The sequence below is a fragment of the Apteryx mantelli genome, chromosome 15 (genome assembly GCF_036417845.1).
Source record: "Apteryx mantelli isolate bAptMan1 chromosome 15, bAptMan1.hap1, whole genome shotgun sequence".
Lineage (NCBI taxonomy): Eukaryota > Metazoa > Chordata > Aves > Apterygiformes > Apterygidae > Apteryx > Apteryx mantelli.
In genome coordinates this window covers 9,556,703-9,575,548 of record NC_089992.1, presented here as the reverse complement: position 1 = coordinate 9,575,548, position 18,846 = coordinate 9,556,703, and the positions used below count along the sequence as shown (strand labels likewise).

At 65.3% G+C, this 18,846-nt stretch overlaps 1 protein-coding gene across 2 annotated transcripts; it reads left to right on the top strand.

Moving 5' to 3' along the window:
* The first annotated feature begins 395 nt into the window (after positions 1–395).
* Positions 396–13,102, top strand: MFGE8 (milk fat globule EGF and factor V/VIII domain containing). 2 transcript variants are annotated; one of them, XM_067305297.1, is made up of 10 exons: positions 396–663; positions 3,774–3,899; positions 4,221–4,346; positions 4,967–5,080; positions 5,632–5,813; positions 6,295–6,450; positions 7,840–7,984; positions 9,251–9,453; positions 11,133–11,288; positions 11,476–13,102. In XM_067305297.1, the coding sequence occupies exons 1-10, from the start codon at positions 591–593 to the stop codon at positions 11,617–11,619; spliced, it is 1,425 nt and encodes a 474-aa protein (XP_067161398.1). In that variant the 5' UTR covers positions 396–590; the 3' UTR covers positions 11,620–13,102. The 2 variants fall into 2 exon arrangements, with proteins under 2 accessions (XP_067161398.1, XP_067161399.1); XM_067305298.1 differs by having other exon boundaries at positions 397–663; positions 9,269–9,453.
* The last annotated feature ends 5,744 nt before the right edge of the window (positions 13,103–18,846 follow it).

The window sequence follows — 18,846 nt, the reverse complement described above, 5'->3', positions numbered from 1 at the left end:
GGAGCACGCCACATCCCTCTTGCACCCCGCTGCGGGGCACCCTACATCCCTCTTGCACCCCGCTGCTGGGCATCCCGCATCCCTCCCGCACCCCGCTGCGGGGCGCCCCGCATCCCTCTCGCACCCCCCTGCGGAGCACGCCGCCCCCCTCTCGCACCCCGCTGCGGGGCGCCCCGGCACTCCCCCCCCGCGGCTTTTGCTCGCCACCCTGCAGCCCCCTCGTAGCTGCCCCGGGGCGCAGCGGGGCGGCGGCGGCGCTGGGGCCGGGCCGCGCTGGGCCCCCGCCCCGTGGGCGGGCGGCGGGAGCACGTGGGGCCGGGCCGAGCCGAGCCGAGCCGAGCCGGGCTGGGCTGACTCAGTCCCGCCCCGAGCCCCGCGGAGGAGCAGTGCGGGGAGGCGCGGCTCGGCTCGGCACTACTCGGCTCGGCTCGGCTCGGCCCGGCTCGGCTCGGCTCGGCTCGGCTCGGCTCGGCCCGGCTCGGCTCGGCTCGGCACTACTCGGCTCGGCTCGGCTCGGCCCGGCTCGGCTCGGCTCGGCTCGGCCCGACTCGTCTCGGCACTACTCGGCCCGGCTCGGCTCGGCGCGCACCATGGAGGCGGCGAGGCCGTGGCGGGCGCTGCTCTCGCTGGGGCTGGGGCTCTCGCTGCTGCTGGCCGCGGCCGGTGAGTCGGGGCGCGCCGTGCGGCGGCAGCTCCCGCGGCCGGAGCCGGGCCGCGGGGTGCCGGCGTGCAGGGGAGCCGGGTGCGGAGCGGGGGGCCCGGCGTGCAGGGGGAAGGTACCCGGGGTGCAAGGCAAGGGATGCCGGGTCCCAGGTGAGGGGATCTGGGATGCAGGGCGAAGGGATCCAGGGTGCAAGGCGAGGGGTGCCGAGGTCCCAGGCAAGGGTATCCGAGGTACAGGGCTGGGAGCGCCCTGCACATCTGCCAGGGCGCAGGGCAGGGGGTGCACAGCCCCCAGCACTGTCTCTGCAGGAGCAGAGGGGCTGGCTGGACAGGACAGAGCAGCTTGGATCTGCAGGCAGATCAGCCAGTCCTTGCTCCCAAGCCGGGAATAGCTCAGCCGGGCTGTCCCGTGCTTCCAGGCTTAGATAACCCAGCCCAAGATGTAAACAGCTTCCCTGGGACGGGCTGACACAGCACGCTGGGCACCAGGAGCTGGCATGGCCGAGGGAGCCCCAGGAGAACTCACAGCTCCATCACCCTGTGAACCATGGCTGGGGGATCTGTGGGTCACCCCAAAAGGGACAAGAGGGAGCAGGGTAAAGGAAAGCAAAACCCAAGTGCAGGCTCAGGGCCAGGGGACAAAGGGCAGTGAGGAGGTGTGCTGGGGAGGAAGGCTCTGTGTTCTCTCTCCATGGGGAGAGGTTCCCATTTTGCCCCACAGAGGCAGGCTTGACCTGACCTCCCCCAGCCCCGCTGGGACGAGCCCTGATGGTTTTCAGAGGATGTTGTTTTTGCCTTCCAGCCAGTCTGTGGGTTCATATAAGCAAACATTTCCAAAAGCGGTGGCTGCTCATTGTTGCCTTGGTTTCTGACTGTCCAGCCTCTGACAGCTCTGTCCTTGACCGGAGAAGTGCGTGTGGGGGGAGGATGGAGATGTTGAACTGCTCTGACACCAGGCCTGAAACATCCAAGAAACAGGAGCATCCAAAACTACTTGCCACAGTGGAAAATGTGACCCATATGCCTTGCTGCTAGACATGGGGCTGGCTAGCGAGACCCACCACATAAGAAGTTGTTCCTGGGAGGGGATAAGAGGGAGTCCGGTTACTTGGGACAATGAAAATGTAAAACTCATACTGGTACCCCTGCTGTGCCAACCCTGGGAAGAAATGCAGAGGGATTTGTAGCCCGTGTTCCTTTGCCTCTGTGTCCCAACCCCAGAAACTCCTGTGCTGGAAGCAGCGTAGCAGCGGATGCGGGGGAGCACGCGTTTGCTCGCCCTCCGTGCCTCTGGGAGCAGCTGGCTCCTGCTGCTGAACAGAAGCAGCTCTGTCTGCATGGCCTTGGCCAGCTGCTGGCTGGGATCCTCGGGATGGAGCCGCTGGATGCGCTCGGGACCTGTGGAGGAGCGTGGGGCAGAGGCATCCCCATGCTATCAGCACAAGCTCGCTCCTCCCGTGTGGTAGCTCATGGCAGCGCATTGATGGAGCATGAGGTCATGCAGAACAGGCTGGGCAGCGCAGGCAGCAATTTGAACTGGTGCCCAAGTTTTTCTGCCTCCTCAGGCTGGGCTAAGGGAGCTCCAGCATCTTTTTGGAAACCCTCATTTAACAGGGGCCCCTGCCTGGCCTGTCTGCCACCAGTGCATACCCTACAGATATAGAGCATCAGGAAGAGGAGGATTAACTTAAAGAAGCCCTGCTATTAAAAGACTAATGAGTAGGAGCTTTCTGAGCAGTAGCTTAGGCTAATGAGAGCCATGCTGTTTGGCGTGGGTCTGGGCAGCAAGCCCGCAGCTCATTAACTTCCACCTTCTCCGGGGCATGCAGGTAGTGGGGGGTTATTTGTGGGTCTCCACCTGAGTTCAGCCCTTGCTCTGACTCCTCCAGCATGGCAGAGAAGAGCATGACATCAGGAGATGTGCTGTCCCAGTGCTTGGTGAGGAGTTATTAAGACTTTCAGCCAGGTCTGCGGGGAATCCAGTTTAGGCTTACAGATAGGGTTTTGCCATCTTGCTGCTGTTTGGGTGGAATAAATTGGTGGTGGGAGGAATGTTTTACAGTCTGGGTCAGCACTGGAAAAGGAAGCAGAAGGTTTACGGGAGAATCCTCACCACCCTGGAGGTGGGTGCGTAGACAGGGAGGACAGGCTGGCCCCAGTCCCACCAGCTGCATTGGGGGGACCTGCCCCCTGGACTGGGACCTCTCCATGGAAGTTGCTTAGAGAATGTTAGAGATAGCGCTGGGCAGACTGGTCTCACTGGGGCAGTAGGGAATGGGTCCTGGGAGTGTCTGCTCCCCTGCACTCCCCGAAAGCCCCCCACCAGGGCATTCCTCATGCACGTGGCAAACTGAGTGAGACAGGACGTGTTTGGGGATTCATTCAGGCTGGAGAGGTTTTCCTGAGGCAGGGCGGTATCCATGCATGGGTAGAGCCCGTGCTCCTCTCCTGTCCCAAGATTCTTTGAGCCAAGGCACGTGGGTTCCCCCTACAATGTTTTTTTTGTCTCCCCACAAATACTTTCTTCAGCAAAACCCAGCAATGTGACCAGCCTGATTCCCTGCAATAATCCTGTACTGCTCACTCCTGAGTGTGCCCCAGCCTGGCCAGCCCCTGCTTCCCAAAACGGGAACTAAAACATTTGGTACACTGAAAGACCTGGGACTTCCCTGGGCTTTGGTTTGATGTCCAGACTCCATCAAACCAACTTCTTTCTGAGCCAACAGGGGCGATTCGTGGCATTTCCATAACCCTGGCAGAAGCAGAGCGTGGGAGAGATGGGGAGGCAGGCTGCGAGGCCGGCGCAGGGCAGCTCCTGACCGCTCTCCCATGCTCCTGGTCTCAGCCTTTGCTCTTGAACCCCTGCAGTCCTATGCATGACTCTGCTGGCCCATCCTGCTTGGCCCCTGGGTGCAGCCTGGTGCTCCTGTGCCCGGCTCTGCCCAGGCACTCCCCTTCTTGAGACATCCCCGGGGAGGAGTAAATGCGGTCGGACCAGGCTGGACCTTTCCTGCTGGGACAGGCCTGATGCCAGCAATGTGTGTGGAGCCAGGGCTGTGGCAGATGCCACTTTCGTGATGGCTTGCGGTGACATGTAGCTTTGGTTCCAGGTGACTTCTGCGATGTCAACCACTGTCAGAATGGGGGCACCTGCCTGACTGGCATTAATGAGGCCCCCTTCTTCTGCATCTGCCCAGAAGGCTATGTTGGGATTGACTGCAATGAGACCGAGAAAGGTGAGGTTCTGGGGAGGGACCTGAGTCCCCCATCACAGGGGAGATATCAACAACGGCTCAGTGAAGTGCAGGCAGCCACTAGGTCTGTACAAGCATTGTAGTACAGCAACGTGCCCTCGTGGTGGCCTGCATGACTGGCCTGGGGGTCCAGCCCTGCTGACGGGCATGTAGAATGTGTATGCAAGCAGGGACATGGTGACCTGCATTGCTTGGGACAATCTGTGTCCCAGCCTTGGGGAGTGAAGACCCAATGGATGCTCTTATTTTCCACTTGTGCCATATTACATATTACTTACTCGTGCCTTTTTTCCTCTTCCCCAGGCCCCTGTCACCCTAATCCTTGCCACAACAACGGCGAGTGCCAGTTGGTCCCTAACCGGGGGGATGTCTTCACTGAATACATCTGCAAGTGCCCTGTGGGGTACGATGGGGTGCACTGCCAGAACAGTGAGTACAGCAGGATGCAAGGGGCCAGGAGGGAGGAAGCCAAAGAGTCATGACCCCTTTGGTCTGCTCTGCCACAAAGGGCTTGAGGACCCTAGAGACAGTCCTGCAGGGCAACCTGGGGATGTTTGCACCCATGGCTGTGGCAGCATCGTGCACTAGGGGCTGGGGGCTGGTTTGGACCATGTTGAAAGGACAAGGGAAGGACTGCGGTATGGGTAGGAGGCTAGTGCAAGCAAGACCTTGCCTGAGTCTTGCTCTGCATCTCCTTGGGGCCTGTCATGCCTGCCCTGGAGGGGACATGGTGCTTCCTCTGTGGCCTGGAAGGTGCGGAGGAATGGGAGAATGGATACCTCAAAGCCTGGCCTGCTTGATGGGCTCTTAACCTTGCCACGGCTGCGAGTCTCGATATGCTCCACACAGCTCCAGTCAGAGGGGACGCAGCTTAGGCAGCTCCTTGGATTAGAGCTTCAGCCAGTGCCGCTGCATCAGCAAGGACCCTGCTATGGCCCTCGCTCAGGAGGTGCCTCTCTCCTCCTCCCGTGGCACCGAGCAAGGGGTCTCTTCCCTGGGGACTGGCTCTGGGGTCTCTTCCTGAGCCCACCTTCTCTTTTTGCTCCTAGACAAGAATGAGTGCTACTCCCAGCCTTGCAAAAATGGAGGCACCTGCCAAGACCTGGATGGCGACTACACCTGCAAATGCCCTTCTCCGTTCTTGGGGAAGACCTGCCACGTCCGTAAGTCCCTGACACCAATTATGTAGAAAGATCCTTTTCCGTCGCTGTTGCCCACCATCCTGTCTGCCTCCACCAGTGTGCGCAGAAGAGGTCTCGCTAGTTGACTTAGGTCTGGAAGGCAAAGCCACCTGAAGGCAGCTGCAGGTATCTGTGTGCCAGCTGGCCCCTGATGCCCATGAGCCTTGGTGTCATGGAGAGCATCACTGGGAAGGCACCGTGTCCTTTCTGGAGGGCCACAGAGCAGCCCTTTCCCTCCTTCAGACCTCCATGCTGTGAGAGGTGCTGATTGATGATGTGATTTTTGGCTGAAGTCTGAGGAGGGAAACACCTGGCATTTTGTTCCATGAACAATCTGATCCATGAGGGAGGGAGGTCCTAGTGTTGTCCTTCATTTCATGCCCTGCCTCAGACAAGAGGAGTTTTTTGTGGGGAGAATGAGGAAACTCAATCCTGGGTGAGCGGCCAGTTCCTCCCCTGGTTTTACTCCCTCGTTGTCTTGTCCCTTTGACGCTCACGTCCCCGCTCTGCCTTCCCTCGGCCCGTCCCTCCAGGCTGTGCTGTTCTCCTGGGCATGGAAGGGAGGGCCATCTCCGACGCTCAGCTCTCGGCCTCCTCTGTCCACTATGGCTTCCTCGGCCTGCAGCGCTGGGGGCCGGAGCTTGCCCGCCTCAACAACCATGGCATCGTCAACGCCTGGACCTCCAGCAATTACGACAAGAACCCGTGGATCCAGGTACCCACGGGAGCGCTGTGAGCGCTAGCAAAGCAGGCAGCCCCCATTAGCCGGTGCCGATCTTGCTGGGCTGTTCTTGTGGGATTGCTCTGCCTCCGTTGGTAAGGGAAGGGCTGAATCTCTGCACTGCACTGCATGGAGCCACTGTCCTGCCCCTGGGCGGCCTCTTGCTGTGAGCAGGGGATGTCAGCCGGGGATGCTGACGTCCCTGGAGCTGGTGAGGTCCCTGGAGGGAGATAGGGACCCCATGTCCTCCTCCCTTCCCAGCCCCGGGGACCAGGATCAGAGGCCAGAGGGATGGAGGGCTTTAGCACCGAGGAAATAGCAGGGCAGAGGGGGCAGCCCCTTTCCTGGGCCTGATGCTGACCGTGAGCCTATGCTTCCAGCCGTGGTCAGCAGTGCTGGTGGGTGCAGGGGGTGTGCTCGCAGGGTGCTGAGCACCCCTGGCCTCACCGTGCTCTGCTCCTGCTTTTGCCCCCAGGCCAACCTGCTGAGGAAGATGAGGCTGAGTGGGGTCATCACACAAGGTGCTCGCCGTGTGGGCCAGGCAGAGTATGTCCGCGCCTTCAAAGTGGCCTACAGCCTGGACGGACGGGAGTTTGCCTTCTGCAAGGACGAAAAGCAGAACACGGACAAGGTGGGCTGTGCTGGCTGCGCGCGGGGCTGTGCTGGCTCGGGGCCCTGCGGCGGGCATCGGCTGGGGGGAGGGAGGCAATGTCACCATCCTGGGTGGGACCTGAGTGCAGGGTGCTCTCTACCTGGAAGAGCTCGACTGTGGGAGCTTCACAGTGGTGACTACTGACATGCAACCTGCAGCAGCCCCCCGTGGGGCTGTGGGCACAGTGTCCTCGCCCGGTGACATCTCCCACTGCGCTTTGCTGCTGTTTTTCCCGGTGGGCTCTGTGTGCCAGTGCTGACCTCCATCCCGTGCCTCGGGGTCCCAGCACGCCTGGGGAACGCGTCGCTCGTCCTCCGGATGGGCTGTCCCTTGCTCGTCTGCCTTAAAACACTAGTACTGCCCATGCAGGAGCAGAGGCCCTGGGCACCAGGTGAAAAAACAGAGACTCAAACTCTCCTGGGCTGTGTTCATGCCGGTAAATTAGACGTGCCGGGGCTGGTCTCTGGCCCGGAGGCAGGCAAAGACCTGTACCCTGCCGGCTGACATCTGCGCTCCCGGAGAGGGGTGCTGTGTGTGCGCTGGGGGGTAGTTGTGTGCCGAGTCCCGAACTGTGGCGTGTTTTGGAGAGTGCTTTTGACCTGGGTCAAAGGCATGTCAGGGACCGTATGACAGTGTGACAATGTGGACAGTTCCAGTGCCAGGCAGTGTTCTCTGGCTCTGTTTAATTGACCATAATAAGCATAACCAAAGAAGCAGCGCTGATTTATTTAGGTCATTGAGATAACATCTTTATAACTGAAGCATTGTAGGAATTGGGCATGGTCTGGAACTGCTGGTGAACGGCTTACAAGGCTCAGTGTTGTATCTGTGCCGGGTATGAAACTACAGCGTATCTCACTCTCAGAACGGACGTAGTCATTAAATGCGGCTCTCTCCAATCTCACTTTTTTATTGCAAGTGTCTCCTGGTTGTTTTCGTGCATCTGGGAATGGCTGGGGAAATCCGCCCTACTTTAAAAAAAAGGAAAAGTTTCCCATCTATGCAGTGGTGGAAAAAATGCATGAAAACTTGACCTGCCTGTATTCTGTATTTGTTGCGTAAGAAACAAAAAGGCAAGCCATGTCTCTGTTATTTGAGTCAGCGTCATGACCTGGGGAGCATGGCAGTAGTCAGAGGGAATGGAAGTTGCTGTATGCACGGCTGTGCGTGGTGAGGAGAAGCACGGAGCATTGCACGGCTGGGTGGAGAGCGTTAGGGCCACAGCGAGTTCACGCGCACCTCCAGGGCACAGCGTGAGAGTCCACGCTGCCCAACCCTCGCTCGAAGTCTGTCCATCTAGTGGGCGAGCGATTTTTACGCACGAGGCTGGGGATGCTTGTGGGCACTCAGCCCTGTGTGCCGTTGCAGGTTTTCCCGGGGAACGTGGATTATGGCACCATGCAGACCAACATGTTCAACCCTCCCATCACGGCCCAGTTCATCCGCATCTACCCCGTGACGTGCCGCCGGGCCTGCACGCTCCGCTTTGAGCTTATCGGCTGTGAGATGAACGGTAAATGCCGGCTGCATGCTGTGCAGCCTCCGGGGGCTGCGCTCGGGTGCGGGGGACTGTCTCCTCCCCAGGGATCGCTCTCGGATCGGGGCTGGCCTGGGTTAGTCTGGGGGTGTGAAGAGTCCAGATCTGCTGAGAGACGTGGTAACGTGAGTCTCGCCTACCCAGGGCTGACCCCGTGGCCGTCGGGGGTTGGTACGGGTGACACAGGATGGGGTATCCCCCCTGTAACCGGTTCTGATCCCTGGGGCAGGGAATTTTGCCCTGCGAGGGCTTGCTGTTTTTCTCATTGCGTCTGGTGATGACTGGAAATACCCATGGGTGCTTTTCGGGAGGGCAGGCCGTTAATCTCAGCAGCTCGCCCTGCTAACACCTTCCGGGGCCCTCCCCGTTCATGGCTCGGGTTTTTCGTGGTGCTCCCGCCCCCATCCGAGCCGTGAAGCAACCGCTTTTACTGCTGGAGAGCTTGAAAAACGCCAGAGGATCAAAGTCCTCTGGGCCACGTGAGTGATGATTAGCGTGAGCCCTCGGACTTTCCCCATCCCTCGCTGCATTCCTGCCCGCAGCTCGTCCCAGGCGGCGCCTGGCGCGGGAGCCCCGGCGCGCTCCGGCGGGCGAGCGGGACGCGGCTCGGGGAAGCGCGGGTGCGAGGGCCCTGCGCGGGGGCGAGTGGCGTGAGCGGGGCGCAGCGCGAGCCCGGGCCGCATCCCGCTGCTGCCGGGCGCGCAGTGACCTCGGCTGGGGAGGTCTCCTCGTTGCACGCCGCACCCGCGGAAGCGGCCTCCTGCGGGAACGCCGCTCGGCGTCCCCGAGCCGCGGGCTGGGCGAGGGGGGCGCGTGGCTGCTGGGAGGGTAGCCCTCCTCTTCCCTCCCGCAGCGGGTGCCGAAAACGCGTCCCCCTCGGCGAGCCGGCTCCGGGTTTAGCAGCAGCGCTTCCGTCTGTGCTCCGCGGGCTGCGTTGCAGGGCTCTCGGCGCAGACCCTGCAGCAGGAGGCACTGTGAGCCAGGGAATGGCTCGCCGACACAGTCCTGCCGCCGGCCTCCGCGAGCGGCAAGCGGTTCGGGAATCCCCTGCCCCTCTCTGGGTCCTTTTCTGGTCCTGCTCTCTGCTCTGGGAAGCGGTGCTCTCTCTGTCTGCTAATCCGGCCGGGAATACCGGGGACCCCAACTGCTGGGGTTTGGGGGGGTCTGGCTCTCTGTAGATCGGGGGTGATGGTGCTGTGGACTCTTTCCCTTTCACTGTGTGTATAAACCGTTGTGTTACAGTGTATTTCAACACGGCAGGTTGCTCGGAGCCTCTGGGCATGAAATCCCGCCTGATCTCTGACCAGCAGATCACGGCCTCCAGCGTCTTCAAGACCTGGGGCATTGACGCCTTTACCTGGCACCCCCATTACGCTCGCCTGGACAAGACGGGCAAAACCAACGCCTGGACGGCGCTCAACAACGACCCGTCCGAGTGGCTGCAGGTGGGTCCTGGTGCCCGGGAGTCTTCCCCGGAGGTGGAGAGGGCGTATGAGAACCCAGACACGTCCCTCGCTGCCTCCGTGACCTGATTTCTCAGCCCCAGGTGTGCGGAGGTGGCAGCCGTTGGCAAGCAGCCCTGCAAATGCTCTTCCCTAGCTGGGATTACAGGGGATTCCCTAAATTTGGGAGCCCTTTCCCCTCACGCTTTTCCTCCCTCCCCTTTCCCCATCCCTCTCCCTGCTGTGCCGGCTCAGATGGCCGTGGGATCGCGCAGGGAGCGAGGTCGGGGGACTGCTCTGGCTAAACACCAGCTGCAGCAGGCTTTGGGTTGGGTTGTTTCTTCTGCCAGGTGTTTTTTTGCCCCAATCAGATAGTCCCGAGCTGTCGCGCCCCGCTGGCATGACATCCATTTGTGGGGTACCCTGAGACTGTAGCACCCCTGGCTCTGTGCCACCTCCGTGGGAACCTCCGGCTCCGGCCGGGGTGACTGTCCCAGACCCGTGCCAAGGACACAAGTCCTTTGGCTGCCCAGAACACCGCGTTTCTGTTTTGCAGGAAAAAAATCAGTTTTGTGTTTTTCTCCCCAGTCTGGAATGGAAACAAATAGTTTTGAAATTTCCTTCTCAATTTCCTTTCCTCCCCTGTTTTTATACTTTTCACATGATTTCATGACATAATAGGACAAAGCAGTTTAGTTATTTGTCCCACTTTTTATTTTATTTGGGAAATGATTAAAAGCAGCTGCTCCTCGGCCCTAAATAAACCAGCTTATCAAAATGTCTCCTGATGGGGTCATGATGACACGTGGAGTTGGGCTGTTGCATTGAAGACTGCGCTTGTGTATGTGTATATACATATACGTGTATATTTATACATATATATAAATATATATTTACACATGCATGTATAGCTAGTACTGCCCTCAAAGAATGTAAAATAGAAACTAAAATAAGGAGACTCTCAGGTCATTTGCTATGTTATCCTGCGACCCACCAGTAGCAACAGTGCAGCGTGGCAGGGCAGGGAGCAAAATAAGTATAATAGAAACCATCTCGGCTATAACCCAAATGCCAGACTGGGTTGATCTGCGTATTTTCTCAGCCAGAATCGCTTTCCTTTAGAAATGCATTTCCTCCGGGAGTCCTTTTTTTAAATTGAGATTTTTTTCTGCCGTTCCCCCATTGACCTTTTCAGCGAGAGGCGTTGAAGTGGCTTCGGCAGCGTGCGGGGAGCAGGGCCCTTCCCGAGAGGCAGCCGGCTTTGCGCTGGGCCGCTTTGGGCGCAGAAAGCCTCCTCTCTGCCGCTCTGACCTGGGGTTGCTTTGAGGGCTGCTGCAAGCGTTAAAGGGTCAAATGTCTCCTCTCCGGCCTGTTTTATTAGTCCCTGTGCCTTCAGGGCTGGGGGTTGCCCAGGACGGCAGCGGTTGCTCCGCGCTCCCGTAGCCCTGGCAGCACGTTTTCACGCCTGGGTGAGCTCCAGGCACGCGGGACCCCGAGCGGCAGCGGGTCCCGGCTGCCTCCAGGCCCCGCGAGATGCTCCGGGCCAGCGAGGTGGCGGGGAGGGGACTTCAGCTCTGCGAGCCATCACCGGGAGGGCTCTGCTGGCCCCGCGCGGCGGCTGCTCCTGCGAGGAGCCGGCCGGCCCGCGGCACCGCTGGCTACGAGCCTCGTCTCCGTGCCAGATCGACCTCCGGGACCAGAAGAAGGTGACGGGCATCGTCACGCAAGGCGCCCGGGACTTTGGGCACATCCAGTACGTGGCAGCCTACAAAGTGGCCTACAGTGACAACGGCGCGTCCTGGACCGTGTACAGGGACAGCCGGACGAACAGCACCAAGGTACGCGGGGAAGGGCGAGGGGGTCCAGCGCCGCGGGGTGCCCGGGGAGGGCAGGCAGCCCCGGGAGCTCGCTCCGAGGGGCCGGGGCGCCCGGGTACCAGCTGGTCCGCAGGGAAGGGATGGGCAGGGATCCGGCTCGCAGGGTCCCTGCCGTGCCCCTCGCACGCTAACCCCGGCCTCTCCGCAGATCTTCCACGGCAACAGCGACAACTACTCGCACAAGAAGAACGTGTTCGACGTGCCCTTCTACGCCCGCTTTGTCCGCATCCTGCCCGTGGCCTGGCACAACCGCATCACGCTTCGCGTGGAGCTGCTGGGCTGTGACGAGTAGGCGCCCGGGGCGGCGCGGAGACCGAGGCCGGGACTGCTGCTCCCCGTCTCCCCGTCGCCTGCTCCCTGCCCTCCCCGCGCACCTCCTGCTGCAACCTCGCGCCTCCGTCCCCGCGGCCGGCGCCGGCCGGGAGCAGGACGCCGCCGCCTCGCTCGGCTCTACTGCAACCGGGAGAAGCGCGGAGGGAGGCTCTGCCTTGCCTTGGCGGTAGTCGCGGCCGGGACGGGGGCTGCGCGCGGGGGCTGCAGCACTGCACTTTACGGGGCCGTCCCAGGCGGGGGACGGGGGCGCCTCCTGCCCTGTCGCCCCACGAGCCAGCGGCGAGGCCCCTTCCTGCGAACCGGGCTTCGCTGCAGCCTCAAGCAGAGCCTGGGAACAAGTTGTCTCCCCCTTTTCGCTTCTGCTTCCAGCAGAGAGGCCGTGGCTGGTGGCAGTCTCCTGCCTTCACCACGCCGGCTGTTTTTGGGGAGCCAGGGCAGGTCCCCGGGGCTCGCGGCCTCCACCGTCCCTCCTGCTCCCCGCGTGGCTGCGAGCAGGGGCTCCGAAACCCTTCGGCAGTGTCTCCAGCCCGCTTTCCCAGGCGCTGGCCCCACGCGCGCTGGCGGTGTCAGCTCCGCATAGTGCGAGGGGAGTGATGAGACGGGCTGGGGCTGCCGCGCGCAGCGAGCGGTGCCGGGCCTTCATCGCCGCTGGCTCCGAGCACTGCTGCTGCTCCGCACCTCTGGCTTTTTTGCAGCCGAGAGCCCGTCCCGGCTCCCGCAGGCCCCCGGCGGGGCTTCGCTTGCGGGGAGCTGGGTGCGGAGGTGCCCTGCGGGCGCTTGCCATGGGGCTACCCCCAGCCTCCCAGCCGGATGAGGTCCGGCGCCACACTGCAGCTGGGGCTCAGCCGGGGACGGTCCCAGCGTGCCCGCGTCCCTCTCCTTGCCCTTGCGACAGGCCCAGGGCGTAGTTCTGACGGGGGGGCGGCTCGGAAAGGTTTTCTTTCTTTCTTTTGCCCCTCTCTTGAGGCAGGCGCTGCCCGTCGCGTTCCCTGGGTGCCGGCACCAGTTCCTGCGTGTGTCCGCGCCGCCGCCGGCCGTCCCGACCTTACTGCAGTGGGGGTGGTGAAAGGCCGGCCCGGGGCTGCCGTAGGCAAAGAGCCCGATCACTGATCCTTTCTGTAACCTGACTTTTCTTTCCGGGCGCACGGAGGGGAGCCTCTCGCCAAGCTTCAGCAGCTGGGGGTAGCGCTAGCAGACCCGGTGCCCGTGCGCGAGAGCCCACGGCAGCCCACGGCGCTGGGGTTTGTGCCCTGTCCCCGTGGCCGAGGGCGGCACTGGCGGCGCCGCTTTCCCCCCCGACCCGCTGGGATGCAGAGTGGCCGTGGAGCTGGGCCGGCGGCGGGTTTGCTTGGGAAACCGTGACGGCCGGGGGCAGCGTGTCTCGGTGGCAGGTGGCCCCGATCGGGGGTGTCTCTGACAGTATTAAAACCAGCTGAAACTTGGGGCTGTCGGCTCGCTGCTTTGTGCTTCCGGCGTCATCCCTGCTGCGCGCGTGGCAGCCGTCCCCCAAAGAGCCCCGTCCTTGCCAGCCCCTCTCCCAGGCCTATTCCGGGGCTGCCCCCTTCCCTTCCCAGCTCCCTGGCACCTCCTGAAACTCCCGCTCTGGGCCTGGAGTAACTGGGGTTAGAGGGAAACGTGGCTGGCGGCGGTTTCGTGGCCTGGAGGCAGCTGCTGCTGGGAAACGCGCTGGGGCCGGGAGCTGCTGTGGGAAGCCCTCCGGGAGGCTGGGATGTCGGCACCCGGGCAATCCCAGGAGGAATTAATCAGCTGTGGCATGATAGCTGTGGGCAAGGCTGGGACAGGGAATAACGGGGCGAAGCTGATGGAGGGAGAGACGCAGGGCAGGGGAGTCCCGTGGTGCCGCGGCCGGGTGCCCGGTACTTGCCCCAGGGCAGGGCATGGCTGAGGGGCGCCCGGCTCCTGTGCTCACCCAGGGCTTCTCCCGCCATTGCAAACTGCCCTCGCTCGCTTCCCTGCCGGAAAACCAGGGTGCCAGAGGCGCGTGCATCCGCCCTGCCGCGGCCGCAGGGGCTCCGCACCGACTGAGCGCACTGCGTGCAGGACCCGAGGATGGGAAGCAGCTCCGGGTGCCCCGTGCCCTGCGTGTCCGTGCTGGGCTTTGATCTTGGAGCAGATCTTGGAGCAAACCTGCTCCTGGAGCAGTGCCCCGCTCTTGGAGCAAAAGCCCAGCACATCCATTCCCAGGCAGGTGGGAGCCCCCGTCTGCTTCCTGCGCCGCTCCAGCGGCCACGGGGCTGCGGCTGTCAGCGCGGGGGGGGCGGTTCCCGGTGGGATGCTGCCTGTGGAGCCTCCCCGGGCATGGCGGTGCCGCGGGTGCTGCTGCACCGGGACCTACCCAGGCTATGGGCCGCATCCCTGGTCCAGCACTGCTGCAGGGAGGGAAGGGGCATGGAGGCGGACACGATGGAGGAGGGTTGCTGTCCTCAGCTTCCCGGGGGGATGTGCGCTCCTCCCGGCCCCGTGGGGTTCGCGTCCCGGCTGCTGGAGGGGCAGGCGGCAGGAGGGGCTGCTCCCAAAGACCGGGCTAAACTCATTGCACTCACGCTGGTGGGTGACAAACAACATCCGTGGCCGGAGCGGGGAGGGACAGTCGGCTCCGTTCGCATCCCGACATGCCGTCCTTATCGGGGGGAAGCTGAGGCAGAGATAAGAGCAACTCGCTCAGCGTCAAGCCCAAAGAGCCCCGGGGGGGGGGGGCGGGACGGGGGCTCCCGGGGGGGCTGCCGCGCACCAGCGGGGGAGGCAGCCCCGGCGCCCGGCCACGGCTCCTGCCTGCCCGCTGCGCCCCCCCCCGCGCGGGCAAAGCCCCCGCGAGCCCATTGCCTGGACGCCGCCGGGCGCCCCCGCTGCGGGGGGAGGAGGGGGCAGCCCGGCCCCCCTGCCGCCCCCGTTTCCTTCCCCGCTCGGCGCGCAGGGCAGCCCTTTGAAGGAGGGCGGCGAGGGCCGGGCCGCCCTTCCCGCGGCTCCGCCGCATCCCTCGGAAGCTCTTCCGGGAAGCGGCCGCTGGTCCTGGGGCGGCTCTGGAGATGGGGGAGCAGGAAGCCCCCAGCGTGGCACGGCGGCGGTGGCGGTGGCCCTGCTGCCTGCGGCTCAGGCTGGCGGCACGGCCGGGAGCCCCGGGCTGCTCCTCAGGAAGCGGCCGCGGGGGAGAGCATCCTCCCAGCCTCCGCCAGGAAACCCCGGCACCCGTCGCAGCCCCCGTTCCTCCGGGGATGGCCGCTTTCCTCCCTGATTTTAGCCTTGAGCGACAGGCTCCTGCTGGAAACGCTTGGAAATCGGTCCTGGGCAACCAGGATTTTGGCAGGAAAGCTCTCCGGCGGGGCCACCTCAGAGCCGTCGGCCTCCGGGTGCGAGGCAGGGAAGACGGGGATGATGTTTACTTGGCTCTTGTTCAGTCGGAAGCTCCACCAGCTCTAAGCACGTGCCTTCCTGCGGGCCCCTGCCGGCTCTGCCCCGACCTCCGCAGCCTCGCGCACGGCTTGCCCCTTCGGATCCCTCGGGCGCTTCCGTGAGCCCGGGGGAGCCCCAGCGGCCCCGCGGCCCTGCACAGGGGCGCCCTCAGGGAGCTCTGCCCGCCACTGCGCCCCCGAACCCCAGCAGGAGTGAAATCCGTGCTCCTGACCCGGCAGCGCCAGCCGGAGCTGGGACCGAGCCGAAGCCCCAAGCGCAGGGCGCGAGCAGGGGTGCAGCCTCCTGCCTCCGGGCTGCCTCGCTCCCACCCCGGCGGGAGCCTCCGCGCAACGGCGGAGCGAGCCCCGGCAGGGCCGTGCGGGCAGTGGGGTTGTGCCCCGCCATGGGGCTGCCCGAGGCCGGGCGGCTGGCAGCGCCCGCGGAGGTGTCCCGCTCCGGCACCCCGCCGGGGAGCAGCCGGCGTGTCCGCCCCGCGCCGCGGCGCCGCGAGATGTAATCGCCGCTGCATTGTGGGCTGCGGAGCAGCGTGCTCCGGCGATGAAAGCCGCGGCGCGCCGGGCCGTAACGCACCCGCAGCCCTCGGCCGGGGTGGCACCCCACGGCGCCCGGAGCCGAAAGCCGGCCGGCGGTGCGTGTGCCCAGGGCGGGGGCAGACCCCGGCCAGCCCGAGCGCGGCAGCACGAGCCCATGGCTGCTTTTATTCCCTCTGTTATTCCATTCCGTGACTCACTGGAGAGGGAAATCAGTGCTGTGAGACCCCAGGTCCCACAGCCGTCTCCGGTCGGGCTTCCCACGGGTTCGGCAGCCCCCGGCACCGCGCGGAGCCGGCCAGGCTGGGCTGGCAGATAAAGGCGCTTCCGGGCCGGGAGCTGCTGGTTCCTCGCTATCAGCCTCACGGAGCTGGGCCAACACGGCTGTGGCCAGCGCGTGCCGGCCGCGATCCTGCCCCCGGGTCCCTGGACCCTGCCCTTCTCCTGCTCGTTCGCCCCGGCAAGGCCTTCGGGAAGGGCTCCCGCAGCCCCATCCGCCCGGGAAGTGGCTGTCTGCTCCAGTGGCCGCCGGCGTGTGCAGCCAACCTGGCGGTGGTGGGGACGGCTGGGAAGAGCAAAGGGTTTATTTTTGCACCGGTTGTTTTCTTTCCGGTTTGACGCCGTCCTGCGCAGCGGCCAGAGCCGGGTCCGGGCTCCGGTGCCTCATTTCCTTGCCGGGAAACAACAAAGCCGCGGCGCACGGCGGCCAGGCCAGGCCAGGCCGGACCGACAGCAGGGCGCAGGGTCAGGGCGCACACCGCGCAGCAGTTCCTCTGCGCGCCCGGCCTCGCCGGCGGCTGTGGGGGTCCCCGGGCCCTTCCCGAGGGTCCATTCCAGGGCTTTCGGAGCTGCAAGGAGCCGGGGCTGCGCGTCCCCGTGTGCCGCCAGGCACTGGTGTGATGCACACCACCGCGGCTCCGGACACGCTGGCCGGCGGGTGCAAGCGGGCACCCCAGGGGCTAGTTTTGCCCCTGGTTTCTGTGTCCCCGTTGCTGCAAAACCAGCTCTCAGCCGCCTGTTCCCAGCTCCGCTTTGCCTTCCCGGCCTCACGCTGGGCACCGGGAGCCCTGAAGGTGCCCGAACCGTCGGCTTGGCTTGGCTTGGCTCGGCTCGGTTGCCTCCTCGGGCAGCCCGGTTCCTGGGGCAGCTTCGTGGTCGGCTCGGCCAGGGCTCCGAGCGCGGCACCGTGGGGCTCCGCCAGCCCCGCTTGGGCACCCTGTCTCTTCCCTGCCGAGCCGGGGGTGACACCGGCCAGGGGCGCATTATGGAAAAGGCACGAGGGCGGCGGGCGGCGGTGGCGCGGGGGCCGCGGCCGGGGCGTCACGCGTGCCGGGGGCCCATCCTGGCGGGGGCGGCGGGCGGCAGCGGGACCTGGGCACCCACCCCCGCGCTGGGCTGGGGAGCGGGGGGTTGGGAAAGGCGTGCGTTTCCCTTTAAGAGGCAGGCGCCGGAGCGGCTTCCTCCCAGCCCTGCGAGAGCCGAAACACAGCGCATCTGCCTGCAGCCTGCCCGCACCGCCCGCTGCCCGCGCTGCCCGCGCTGCCTGCGCTGCCCGCGCCGCCGCTCCGTGTGAGTCCGCCGGGGCCGGGGCCAGGCGGCTGCCGGTGCTGAGCCGGCCGTGGGGGCGGACGGGCGGGGGGGGGCGGGAGAGCTGCGAGCCCCGATGCTGCTGGTGCTGGTAGCGGGGCGCCCAGGGGTGCAGGATGCTGCGCTGCCCGGGCGCGGCGTTTCGGTCGAGGGCAGCTGCCCGTGGGCACGTGGAGGCAGTGGGAGTCACGGGGGCAGCGTGGGCGCGGGATGGTTTTTCCGGAGGCCGAGGCGGGAGGCGGCTGGGGCGTCGAGCCGGGCGCGCTGCCCCGACGGCGCTGGCGGCACACGTGCGGCTCTGGGGGCGTCGAAGAGCGCCGCGCGCCCAGGGCTCTGCTCGCCGCCCGGCCTGGCACCCTGCGGCCAAGGGCTTCGCTTCGCACGTCTCAACGGCCTTTTCGGGGGCGAGCGGGGACGGCGCCCTAGGGAAAGGCGAGCGGGGACCCGTGGGGCGAGCGGCAGCACCAAGCTGGGAGCGGAGCCCAGCAGCAAGCGTCCCCCGGCAAGGGCGGCCGGCTGCTTGGCCCCGCCGCGGCGCTGGGGTTGCCTGCCTCCCCCCGGCACGGCTGGCGTGGACCCCGGCGCGCCCGGCCCCGTGGGGCAGCACCGCTGCAGCGCCCGTAACCCTCGTCCGATCAGGGGGCACCGATGTCAAACCCCTCCAGGGAATGGAGGGGGCTCCGGAGGCTCGCCGGGCGCCGGCCCCCTCTGCCGGCTCCGGGGAAGCGTGCAAGCCGGCACGTCCCGCCGCCGGCCGCCCCGGGTGAGACCTGCGCCGGGCACCCCTGGGTGCTGGCGGGGCGCCGGGTCCCCGGTGCTGGGGGCAGCAGGTTCCCCCGGGCCGCGAGGGGACCGTGCCGCGTGGGCGAGCCCCGGCGGAGGGGCCGCTCCTGGCCCTCGCCGGCCGCAGTCCTGCCTCCTGCCTCGCCGGCTTTGGGGCGCCGCGGGGCTTTGCCCCGTGCCGAGGGGCAGCGGCGGCCCCCAGCTCTTCCCTCCTCTCCTCCGCGCTCCGCTGCTGCCGTAAGCCGAGCTCGCAGCACGCAGTGGGGCTCCCGCCGCCCCTCTCCCCCCGCGTGTCCTGCGTGACGTTTTCCCGGGGCTCCCCGTTCAGAGGACGCCCCGGGATCCTGTTTCCCTGCCGGGCTCAGCCCCCCCCGTCGCTCCCTGCTCCGGCTCAGCTCCCCTCTCCGGGCTCCCTGAGCCGCGGCACCGTCGAGGCGTCGCGATCTCCCCTCGCAGCCCGGGCGGTCGCGTGGGCGCGGGGACCCCGAGCCGCTGTCGCCCGACTAGCGGAGCCGCCGGCGAAGGCCCCGCTGAGCTGGGCTGGGGGCCGGGCGCGCAGTGCGGCCGCGCTGGCCGTGTTTGCCGGCGAGGATGAGGAAGGAGCGGGGTCAGGCGGGGAGGCAGCGCCCGGCCGGCTCTGCCCCGGGGCGGCCCGGACCCCCCTGCGCCCTGCTCTCCCGGCAGTGAGGTGCTGCACAGGGCTCGTCCAAGCCTCCCCGTCGTCGCTGCGAGCGTGGCGCGATGGGGCGCGCCGGGGCGTTTTGGGGATCACCCTGCAGCGCGGCGGGCGGCTGGGATGGGGCAAGAAGGGGCCGTCATCCCGCGGCCGGGGGGGCTTGAGGCCGGGCATTAAC

What these genes read in the sequence shown, in the direction of transcription:
- MFGE8 (XM_067305297.1), top strand. Translation starts at nt 591, where the DNA reads ATGGAGGCGGCGAGGCCGTGGCGGGCGCTGCTCTCGCTGGGGCTGGGG. An exon ending in TATCGGCTGTGAGATGAACG is followed by an intron (nt 7,985 to 9,250) that starts GTAAATGCCGGC and finishes GTTGTGTTACAG; the next exon opens with TGTATTTCAACACGGCAGGT. An exon ending in GCCGGACGAACAGCACCAAG is followed by an intron (nt 11,289 to 11,475) that starts GTACGCGGGGAA and finishes GCCTCTCCGCAG; the next exon opens with ATCTTCCACGGCAACAGCGA.